This window comes from Poecilia reticulata, linkage group LG2 (genome assembly GCF_000633615.1).
Source record: "Poecilia reticulata strain Guanapo linkage group LG2, Guppy_female_1.0+MT, whole genome shotgun sequence".
Lineage (NCBI taxonomy): Eukaryota > Metazoa > Chordata > Actinopteri > Cyprinodontiformes > Poeciliidae > Poecilia > Poecilia reticulata.
Genome location: NC_024332.1, coordinates 4,499,048 through 4,511,190, shown reverse-complemented (window position 1 = coordinate 4,511,190; position 12,143 = coordinate 4,499,048). Strand labels below are relative to the sequence as shown.

Here is a 12,143-nt window from a genome sequence, read left to right as displayed (position 1 = left end):
GGGGGGGTGGAGGTGGTTAGGGTGGAAAATCCACAACAACAACAAAACATTGGGAACAAGAAACAGCTACAAAAAAAGAAAAAAAAAAGGAAAACAACGTTCTCGGCATGCCATGGTTTTGGCACTAATTTAGACCTCGAACAGCTTTTTTTTTAAGAGAGAAATTCCTCAAAGAATATTCACACAAAATTAAAAACAATCCTTCTCAGCTTCCGTTTGTTTGAGACGAAACCCCTTCTCTCACTTTCCAATCAGGTCTCTTGTTTCATTCTGCATCAAGCTTTTCCCCATCACCGATCTGCCCCACTTAATCACCTTTGCCAGTTAATTGCTTGAGTGTAATTTCAGCGCCAGGGTGACTTGGGCATTTCAGGAATAAACAACTCCACAATCAAGAATACGGTAACAGCCAGGACTGACACAAAGGGGACGGCGTCCAATCAACTATATAGCATCGAAAAATACACATGGAGTCAGTGTTTTGGCTGGAGCTCCAGTAGGTGGGGGGTCCTGCCTTAGGCTCCGCTCCCGCTCCCACTGCGACCCCGCAGACGCCACGGTCGGCAGCGGTCACGGAGGAGACCCAACGCCCTTAGGTGCTCTCTGACCGTCTTAACTCTGGATTGGCTGTGGTGTGATGCTCCCCATCGTGCTAGTGGCGGGCTTTGGGGGGGCACCACGGAAAATGGGGGCTTGCTCTCCTAGTCTTCCCTTTGTAGCCATGGTAACAGCATCAGTAGCACGTGACCACGTGCATGTTAAAATGTTTGAGAGGCGCATGGGTTGCGATGAACAAAGGGTTAAGCACGCATGGGTAGGACTAAAGTAGGCCACAACAATAAGGGGGAGGAGGGAAGGCTTTTACTGTACCCTTTTACTGGACAGAAGCTTTAAAGGGCTAGTTCAGCATTTTTAAAGTGAGGTTCAGTCAAAAGATCACAAGCAGTTAATATCAACTTTTATCAAGTGGATAAAGTGACTGAAAAATGCAACTTTACGGATCACTTTTGTGTTGCACCATTTTGTACTGTCAGAGTAATTAATGTAAAGTAAAGCAGCTGTTATAGTTCTCATCTTTTCCACAATTTTTTCCACAGTTACCTCTTTTTTCCCGTTTTAAAATGACTCCAGTCGCGAAATCAAAAATATGCAAGTAGGGCATATTTTTCAGTGGAACGTAACTTCAAATTATTCACAGAAAATTTGAATACTTTTTTTTTTCAAAAGTATTACGAAGAAGATGAAGCTTGGGAAGATGGTTTCGTTAGGCACATTGCTACTTGACATTGTTTTCCTTGGTGCTGATTGGCTGTACACCCCAAAAACGGAAATAAGGACGACAGTCAATGTTACACAGCATTTCAACTGTGCGCATTAATTGATATTAATCTACATTTGGGGTTCAACTATGAAATAGGCAATCTAAGAAGCATTTTTAGAGGGGGGTCTTAGGTCTTCTCAGATTTTAGCTCAGGGGACTGGGTTTTAATATGGCAGAGGTCTGCTTTGCTCTTGGCTCCTTAACAAGCAGTTGCATTCAGGCTCCCAAACCTGCTAATCTGAATTCAAAGCAGATAAAGATGTAGAAGAGTTACCTGCAGCAGGTATGATATTAGCTGCTTGTAACCTGTAATTAGATCCTTATTTGAAAAACCCTGAACTATTCCTTTGACGCGTGCATGTCCAAGGAAAGGATGTTGTTTTGGGGGGGGAAACACCTCACCGTCTCCCCACAAGAGGCACAGTGCTGAGGGGGAGAAAGTCATAGGTCGACCACTGATCCTCCTCAGTGGAAGTAATTTGTGTTACTGTACCCAATAACACACACACACAGGTCAACACAAGCTCATCCCTTGTCCGACTGAAAAATCCCTGGAGTAGCTATAGTCGCTGCTTATGTAACGGGCTTCAATGAACAAAATGGAAATAAGCCGCTGTATCATTAGCTCACAGTACAGAAAGCACAAACACACACATCCACACACACACACGCAATCAAAACCAGACACACACTGTCTGACTCTGAGACAGAGTGGTGTCTGCTCAGGACGGGGGAGGAAGCTGAACACAAACACACATCTCCCAGCTGTGTGCTCTGATATCCATCTCTGGACGCACCCTTTAAAAACACATACAGACACGTAAACACACCCCTCATGCTGTACACACCGGTTGCCCTTTAAATGTACTGGAATTATGGGTGTATGAAATACAATATTTTTCGAAAACTGCTCTTGGATTTTTCTTTTTGTCACACTTAAAATGTTTCTCGTTGTCAATCAAATTTTAATATCACACAAACGTAACCCAAATAAATACAAAATGCTGTTTTCAAATGATTAACTTCCTTAATTGAGGGGAAAGAAGTTGTCCAAACTGGTCGACTGCATGCGAAAATTTAATTTCCCACTAAAACTAGTTGTGCCACCCTTGGCGGCAACAGCTGCTATCAAGTGTATGAATCATGTTCTTCCAGCTTGATTGCTTCCAGACGTGGAGAATCAAGAAGTCACAACCAGAACCTGCCTGACAAGACGAAGTAGGCTTAACAATCTGAAATAGCAACACGTCACATCCCGAGGTAAAGAAATTCAAAAAGAGACGAGAAACTGAATCACTCGAGTGAACAGGTTGAACAAAACTGGAGGGAAACAGTGAAAATCCTTTTCAGAAGTCACTGGTTGACCAGCATTATTCCAAGAGAGCATTGACGATTTACCAAGCAGGTCACAGAAGAAGACAGAGCAGCACAGAAGGCTCTACTGGTAAACCAAACTGAAAAGGTTTAGAGTGGCCTAGTCAAAGCCCAGACTTAAATCTGTTTGAGGTTCTGGGGGATGACCTCAAACAGGCCTTGAAAATCAAATAGTATGGCTGAAGTAAAAGAATCCTGTTCCTTTTCTTTGCACATACCCAGGTTGGTTAGGATAGCCTTTTTTTCTTTTAGTAAACGTGATTGAATTTTATTTCGGTTCCTCCAGTTGGGCTGAGTTAACACCCCTCACTAAGGATCCTGGTTTTACCCGATAGAAGCTGCGAGGTGTTCAGTAGAAACCTGCAACCCAGACCTGCCACAGACAGAAAAACAGCCATGATGAGCGAGAGGGTGCAGGCGGTGGAGCTGTCGTAATTAACACTTGGCCTCAATCACGCATCCTGAATACATTTTCACTCTCTGACGTCCTCCCTTCCTCTCCGGTCTGGCGAGCAATTCCCCAACCGTCCCTCGTCTTGGTTGTTTTTCCTGTCTCTCGTGTGCAGCTATCACGCCACCTCCACATATACAGGCAGAATCTCACACAACGAGCCGAGCAGAACCACCCACACACGCCTACATTTGCTCGCACACTGACACAATCTCTTATAGCCCCAGAATTTCGTCCAGGATCTTATTAAAGCTATAGCAACCGCATCCCCCATCCTCTATCCATGTCTGCGCGCGTGAGACAGATGCAATCTGAGCTAAAGCATCATTGGGGTTCGAGGCGGTGGCCCTGGTAACGGAGCTGAACGACAAATCTGGGTCACAGTCGTTTGACACAAACAAGAGAGATTTTTCTCAAAGGTGGGAGGCGATAACTTGTGATAAGAGGAATGCTTAGTCAATTTTCTTCCCCCTCAGCTCTTCCTCTTGCCATTTTTTTGTGCTTAAATCAAGACACATGTTGAAAGCAAAACGATTCAGGAGCTAGCCGAAACGATGCAAAAAGTGCCGGTGTGCTCACTTGAACATAAATCTTGCTGCTYCGAAGGCCATTTAACCTCTTCTGCCACTGCGACTACTACAGCAAACACACCCAAACGGCCAAAACAAATCTACTCCAACCTTGCGTGCACTTTGCCCACTTTGAGAGAATCCCATTTCAGCTCAAACTCATCCCCATCAATCTCCCCGCTTCAGCTTCTTACCTATAAACCTTTAACCTTCGTTCTAACTCTGAAGTAACCACAGAGCTCTCTCCATCATCCCACCACAGCCTTCCACGTCCAGACTTCCTCATCTTCCCAGAAGAAGCGGACTTTGCGCCAATTAAAGAGCATTCATTACATACTCCATGTCTTAAAGGTAGTTTGCTTTCTTCTCTTTGTCTGATCATATCCATTTGGCTTCTGCTAATATAACGGGGAGTGAATCCAGGCTTTTGGGTCCCACAGATCATCGTTTCCTCACCTGTTTTAAAGATCTCGTAGCGTAGAGAGAATCCCGCGCCCTGATGGGCGTAATCTGAGACGAATCTGATCTGGATCGAGGGCCCAGACGAGATGATGGGCGGCGGGGCGATGTTGCTGCAGTGTCGACCCAAAACATCAGCGGTTTCTGAGGTCCCATCGCGGATCTCTATGAAGTCATACCTGAGCAAAACAACAAGAAAAACCAAACAGGTTAGAAACGGTTTCTTTTAGCGTTTTCTCACAATCATTTGCCTAAAAAGTTAGCACTGCATTCAGTTTATAGCAGGAATGTCAACAAAAAAGTGATGGGGTAGTTAGGAATTTGAGTTAATGAAATCCAGACAGGTGTTGACCTGAGATCACTTTCATGATAGAGTCCCTGAATTTAGGAATACAACCAATCACGGGGAGAAATAAACTGTGTTGTCTCCCCACAGATGGATTCAATAAATGTAGCTCTTCTGACCCAGTTTTTGCTCGGGACGGCACGCTCAGATCTCTTTGATGACAGCTCGGGGCGAACAATCCCCAAATCCCTGAATATTGGATCACAGGAAAGAAAATGGAGGGAGGGCTGTATTTCAAACAGGACATATTTTAGTGAGTGTCTGTCAACTCGGAGGCAGAGGATGCGGGCAAACAGACAGCTGGATAGATTCATTAATAAGAGGAGTAAAAATAGATGGTTGAAGCTCATGAAAAAATCAAGAGGTGAGCACCGCCGAGCATTGGCACCAACCTCGGTTCTGATTAGCTTCCGCATGCTTGTTTTCTCAGTTCTTCGTTGAGCTCTGACCGACCAACTGACCCCGAACGATGAAAGCAAATTCTTATCTGTCAGCTTGTGCGTGCGTGTGTGTTCGTGGGTTTAAGTGTGTATGAGAGAGACAGTGCGCACCTGGCTAATCCTGAATTAGCTCATAGCTCTGTGTATCATTCCGTATGTCAGCATCACTAATTGAAACAACATGCAGATTTGGTTCACGTTGGACTTTTTCATCCTTTTTTGGGCCTTTCTACTTTTGAGAGCACGCTGTGTTTGGTTGAGCGCGCTTCAACTCTGCCAGGCATAGCTCCAAAAACAGAAAGGTTTTAATGGACCACAAACGTTTTTTGCTAATGTGTTTTCATTTTGTAGCGCGTTTGATTCGACTCGGAGGTCATAACTCACACTGGGGTGTTTGGCACAACATGTTCTGGTTACAAGTTGCGGGGGGGGACAACTCCGGGATTTGGTAACTACTTTCATAAATGTATGCATTCAAACAGAAAAAGGAACATAATCACACAGAGATATTGTACAGTAGTTTGTGTGGAACTGATATAATGAGATGAAATACTTCATCCCTGCAACTTTCCCGACATTTAATATGTGCAGCAGGAATTTTAGATACTTTACGGTGTCTCGGAACGGCTGGACTGAAATTTTTTTGTCAAGAAGAAAGGTACAGAAACATCCTAGTTTGGAGTGTGAATTTTTCAATGCTGCACTCTTAGGTACAAAGGATGTAATATTGAGGTGGATGAAAAAAAGCTATGAAAATTAGGATGCATAAAAAAAACCCTAAAAGTTTGGCGCACAAGTGCAAACTTTCCTGAGCCTTGTTGGTGATTGGCTCATTAATGAGTTGCCACAAAAAGATTTTCTGTAAACATAGGTTGCAGTGTTGGTCTTTTGCTGTTGTTTTTACACTCTGAAAATGGTCGAAATTTTCACCTTTTTATTCATTCATCTTTATAAATAAGTGTTGTCTTTACTGGATTGAAAGATATTCCTTTTGGGACCATAAAATGCTTCAGAGTGCCAGCTTTTAGCATCCTAATTTGGGGTTTGGTCAGCATTGGAACAGGGAGGAATGTTTTTAATTCTTGTTTGGTGGAAACCTGGTGCTTAAGTGCTATTTAATGCAAGATTCAGTATAATTTATCTGAATAATTATGCTCTTTTCGCAGACTATTAGACTCACTTTTATACCTCTTATTTTCTCTAAACAGCCTGTTTGATTTTCCACCAAATGAGCATGTTGATGACTTTCTAGCTGCAAGACTGATTCATTTTCTTTCCATTTGTGTCTCCGTAGTACCACCTCTCTTTCCTGGTACGAGTGTCTCCTCAGTCCTCATGTTGTATTTTCCCGTGTTGCTAAGTGCATCGCTGCAGGAGCCTTGCAGCTAACCGAGAGTGCCCTCCAAACGTGCAGACSTGCAAACACACTTGTCTGAATTAGTTCGTGTGACAAAGCTGTCAAGGAACAACAGGGTCGCCGTTATCTTGCTAATTAGCGTGATGAGCTGTTTGGTGCTGACAAAGCATTACAGGCATTTCTGGGCTCAAGCACATATTTAAAACCAGTATCTTTGCTAATGTTCTTGCTGCTGCTTTTAACGCGAAAAGCATTCAGGGTATGCTGAGACATGGCAATCAGCTCAAGCCTGTGGTTGCTTGTAGCATCTGAACGCTAAGATGGCTTTTGTAGTTCCAGCTTGAAATAAAACCCGGATTAAGAAGAGTCACTAATCTCCTTTTTTTTTAGCTATCTCGCTCTTGCACCGCATCAACTCCAGTGCTGAGCATTCAAACTAAGACTGCTGATCGAGGGATAATCCCAGCACATTAATCTGGGTCACGGTGGCACATGCAAAGGTGAAGACCGGAACACTAAATGGCTGAGATGAGCCGGAAATGTTGCAACTGTTGTCAGTGCTGCGGAGGAAAATATGGAGAGGGCAGAAGCATAATACAAGAAAATAGTTCTGGAGACATTGGAGAAGAGCTCACAATGAGAAGATTTTGATTTCGACAATAGGAGCTGTGAGATGCACCTAGGATAGGCTAGGAATCTGGAAATCTCTGCCTCTGCAGGCTAATTAAGGAATTTGTTTGTCTTTGCACTGTGATAAACAAACCAGCTTTAATCACAACCAGACGTGGTTAAGTCCTCATGTCACAGGCAGTTTGAGGATTTGAAGTTTTGGGCCTGAGTAGCACTAACGCTTGTGGCTAAAGAAGCTGTCGTCCAATACTCTTATACATGCCCTGCTTGTAATCCTGCATTACAGAGGCGATCGTAGAGGCTTTAGTGCCAGGCTCCCACAGTGAGTCTGAGAGAGCCACCGCTATCCCTAGTGCTTAAGGCTGTAACCGACACATGCTTGGGGAAAACAGCATTCAGGAGCGTGCCAACAAGCACACACCACTCATGCAAACAAGCGCACAACGTGGCGATATGGGCAAACACGGGCGCACACGCATACACTGAGTGGCGTATCTCCAACTCCGGGGATAAAAGGCCCGTGAAAGAGCTGAGAGCCTAATTAGGTTTTAATTGATTTTGGAGTGGGTCTTTATCCTTCTTTCTGTCTCTCTCTCTCTCCTGTCGTGGATTAGCGTCAGCGAGTGAGTGTTCCTCAGATGTGATTATTGACCTGTTCGCTCAGCCTCTCCCCAGGCTCTGATGAATACATGTATGAGGGCCTGACGCGCGAGAGCCCCGCCGTCTGCCTCTCACACACATACACGCGCGCACTTGAACACATTCCAGGACGTTGCACACAAATCGCCGGCGCACGCGTGTGCTCGCAGGCCCGCGAAAGGCGCGCATGATACGGCAGCCGCACATTCGAGGAGACAGGTCCAGATTCCATTAGGGCTTGTTTCGAAGCAAACTCCGCCCCATTTTGTCTGACACCGCCATCCATTCCCCTTGTATGTCTGGCAGTCTGTCTGGGGTCTTCCCGACTGGCCCCTCATTGAGGGAGCCATAATAAGGCAACTGCTTCACCCTCCATGGTTTCCCCTTTGGGGACTAGTTGGAACAGAGGAAGAGGGGTTAAGGAAACTAAAACCCCTCAGGGGCCGGTAATTCTGCACCGGTCCAGACATGTCTTCTCTTCTTCTGCTCTCATATATCACAGCGCCCCTGCGTCAAAGCAACTAATTGCCTTTCACACCTTTGCTGTTTGCTGGCGACCAGGGACATTTCCTCCAGCCGACAGTACCTCATTGCAGCCAAGCAGAAGTCTAGTATCGATAGACCATATGTGTGCACATTATTATGTCTCCGTACCAGCCTTTGGGACCATATGAGCTCTTCTGGGTCACTCAGAGTCCTATGAACACCTGCTGGTACACTCCTCGTTGCTCTTCTTCTAGATTGTGTTAAATCAGCAGCCAAAATCTTGTTTGCCAAACTCTCTTGAAAGTATTTTTTAGTTACAGCATGAGATTGACCAAAATTTGGCTTGCGGCAGAACCCTGGATGTCTGATTTATTTTGTTTTTGCAGATAATGCAGCAACAGCTGTTCCGGAATATCTGCAAACCAAACTTGGCTGGAGTTAGACACTCGGGGGGCTTTCAGCCGAGATGACTTTCCCCTCTCTGCCGTATCTCGTTTTATTTTCTCCTAATTTTCTACTCTTGGGAGCAAAGAAACCCACTAAATCCTTGTCTCCCAGACAATGAAGAGTCAGACGCCTGTAGCTTTCTTGCCTCGACGACGCACAGAAGCAGAAAGGAAGTAGGAATGGAGGGCACACACACTCCAACGTCCCGTCTCTCTCCCATCCTCAAAGGGGACTCTAATAAACCGTAAGTGCCTCTGAAATATTAACCAGATGCTGTGAGCGGAATCCCAGCAGATCTGCAGGGTCTGCCATCTTCAATCTAGCCCCAAAACAAACCGTACGTCTCTTCCTCCTGTCCTCATGCTTCACTGCCTTTCCTCAGCTGTCCATCACTGATTCATACTTACAGATGACGGGGGGCTAAACCACTGACCGCAAACCATCTAAGGTCAGCAAAGGATTAATCTCAAACTATGCAGCTGTGATCCCTTGGAGTTTCGTCAACCTATATGTGTGATTAGGCTTTTCTCAGAAAGTTTTCAAATTCCTACAAATATTCTGGGAGGCTTAGAAGGAAATTTGCAGTTGCAATTGATCACTGACCCTCAAGGTTGAGGGTCAGGTACTGCCTGAAGCACAGGAGTTCAAGTATGTTGGTGCTCATGAATGATGGGAGGATGGGGCTGGAGATGGACAGAAAGATTAGGGTCTTTGCGTGTAGCTACGCCCATGCTGATTTGGTCTGTCAAGGTAAAGAAAGGTGAGAGCCAGTAGGTAGCAAAGCTTCTGATTGAGCTTCCTCCATAGAGTGGCAGGGACAAGCCTTACAGGTAAGGTGGAGTTCAGATGATGGCTCCTTTTAAAGATTCTGTTGCAGTTTGACAACATGCAGGATGGACTTTCTTCTGACACTTTCTTCTACCTTTCTTCTGATCTAGAATGAGTGAGAAGGTCTCACTCATTCTAGTGAGTGAGAAGGTCTCACTCATTCTAGATCTTCTAGAATGAGTGTCTGGAGTGCTTTGCTAAGCAGTTTCCTTTTTGAACCTGCCACCCTGAGGATCTTGGGTAAGCGGAAGATGACGGATGTATTTATGGAACTACACATTCCCTGCGACCCATAGCTCAGTGTTTCAGGGCCAACATGACTAATTGATCTCAGTAGATATATCATCATTCTGTGTTTGAAACTACTGTGACTTCTGGAGGTTGGTGATTATGATTTCATCCTAAACGTCGGCCAAGCGCCAAATATCGACCAATCTAGTGCTGAACAACTCCCTTCATCCGTGACCTTTGGGAACTCATCCATCTCTTCTTTCACCCTGAACCATGCTCTACCTTCTCTTCCTCACTACCTTTCCTTCTGGCTATTGCTGATCATCTATAGATTTCCCATTACAAGCGGAATACGGGGATCGATCTCCCTCCGCGCCCCTTGGGTACCAGTAAGGAGCGATACAACACAAAGAAACACACACACACACACGCACACCTGCGAACGGAGTTACCTGTCATGAGGAGGCAGTGTGTGGATTTACAGCTGTATGTACATGAGAGTGTGTGCATGTGACGTTATGAAGTTGTATCATAAAACCCTCTCACCAGAGGCGGAGTTCAATAACACATAACCAAATTAAAAAAAAGAAAAGAAAACCCTCAAAGGTGGAAGAAATGATCTACTTGACTGCAACTGTGCCATTCACTGTTTAATTTGAGCGTGTGAAATTAAAACAGATCCTCCCTGGGCTAGAGAAGAGACAGAATGGGGGAAGAAAAAGAGGAAGCCAGACAGACTGAAAGAGGAGGATGAACCAAAATAGATACGAAGCAGGAGAGAAACAGGAAAACAAGAAGGAATCGTCTCCACCTCGAGCTCTTTCTCCGCTTCCTCGGCAGCTCCTGCTATATCACTAGGTAGCATCCTGGGGCTCAGTGATGGCAGATTGCATTAGAGATATGGGCCTGATATTTCATCTAGCCTTTATTACATTTAGTTCACATCAATCGGCTGGCAGCCTGGAGGTAAGAGCTATTTGGCACATGGCCGGACTCCCCCTGAAATGAAATCTTGAATTAAAGTGCCACCTCAGACACGGAGCGCCTGCACGAGGCTGCCGATTTGATTGCTGCAGTAGAGCCGCGGTCTTTGGCTGCGTCCGAGTGCTGAATGGGGCGGGCGGGCGAGGCGGGGTACGGGGGGTAGCGAGAAATCACCAGCTGGCCGGGTATATTAGCCAGAGTTCAGAACACATGCATGGGCTGAGTAAGCAGTTTTTCCCAGCTTTTTATGAGAGCCTAAAGTGCCCAGGGAGGGGCTATGATGGCTGATGAGCACTTTCACACTGACAGGCTGCATCTTTAAGCAGGTGTGTGTGTTTTTTTTTAAGCATCCAAAACATATAATGCCTCGGAAGGGTATTTACAATTCTTACGTATTCCATAACAGTGAATTGGAGGAAAAGGTTAAGGATGAAGTGTGGATGTATGAGTCGTTATCTCCTTATGTATACCTACCCTTTAAACATGAGCGGTAAATAAAGTCACCTTGAAAACAACTAACTTTCATCAACACAAGACTAATAATAAAATTCAGATGCTCTCCATCCAATCTGACAGAATTATTATGCAAAGAAAATTTAGCAAAAGCAGCTGGAGAAGTAATCTAGACGACCGGCAGCCATAATCCCACCAGAACATGGTTCAAAAAAGCATCGACTCAAGATTGGTTGAATAAAAATGCACGTTGCACTTTTCAGATTCATATTTGTAAACGTATATCGTGTTTTCCTCCAATATCTGCAGCAGATTGAATTCGCAGTTGACTTCACCAGCGCTCCCCTGCTCAGGTAGCGCACTTCGCTCCGCTGCCGTCTCCCTAATCCCCGCTGCTATGCAGATTTCCAGCGCCGGCCGAGCTACTGAACCCCGCCACCTCTGCACTGCGCCTCCGGCTGTCCTCGTGGAGAACCGTGAAAATATCCAAAAAAGTCTGCTCTCGCCCGCTCACACCGTCATGCCTAATCGCACAGGCGGAAAAAAGGGAAAGGAACCTGCAAAGGGGCTACAAGGCTCGGATCAAGCCTTGCAGAAAGCATTACAACAGGATGAAGAGAACGGAAATATCTAATGCCTCGCAGGGGGGAAAGCATCCTCTTTTGATGAGCAGAACATTAGTGTTAGAGATCATGCATGCATAAATGTTGCTGCGATTCCCTGTTTTTTGTAATGGGGGCTATTTCATGGCACTGGATGGATGGATGGAAGCAGGAAAACGGGAAGCAGAGCTGCTAATGCTTAGTAACTCATCCTCAGTGCAAACACACAGGAAGAGTCTGAGTGGGAGTGCAGGCAGAGGCCTCTGACCCTCCAGGCGAGTGTTAAAAACGGGGGGAAAAAAAAGTATCCCAATAAAACTGTCTGTGAAGAGGAAGGGGGGTGGGGTGGCAGAGCAGCCTCCTCTCCTCCTTGCACGCCTTCGGGCTGTGAGAAACTCCTTATCAACAGCCGAGCTGGAAGTCAGCTGACTTTGCGCCGTTTGGGCCGCGACGCTGGGTGTTAACATATCGGCAAAAGAGATAATTACTCACCATTTCTGCCTCCTGACGGAGAGCGACAGAAACG

General features: G+C 45.5%; 1 protein-coding gene across 2 annotated transcripts in view; it reads right to left on the bottom strand.

Annotated features, from left to right (window-relative positions):
- nrp2a (neuropilin 2a) overlaps positions 1 to 12,143 on the bottom strand; it is a 68,170-nt gene that overhangs the window by 43,951 nt on the left and 12,076 nt on the right. For both annotated transcript variants that reach the window (XM_008427472.2, XM_008427464.2), the window contains exon 3: positions 4,172 to 4,353. In XM_008427472.2, the coding sequence (XP_008425694.1) occupies positions 4,172 to 4,353 (182 nt within the window). The remainder of the gene's footprint in view (positions 1 to 4,171; positions 4,354 to 12,143) is intronic.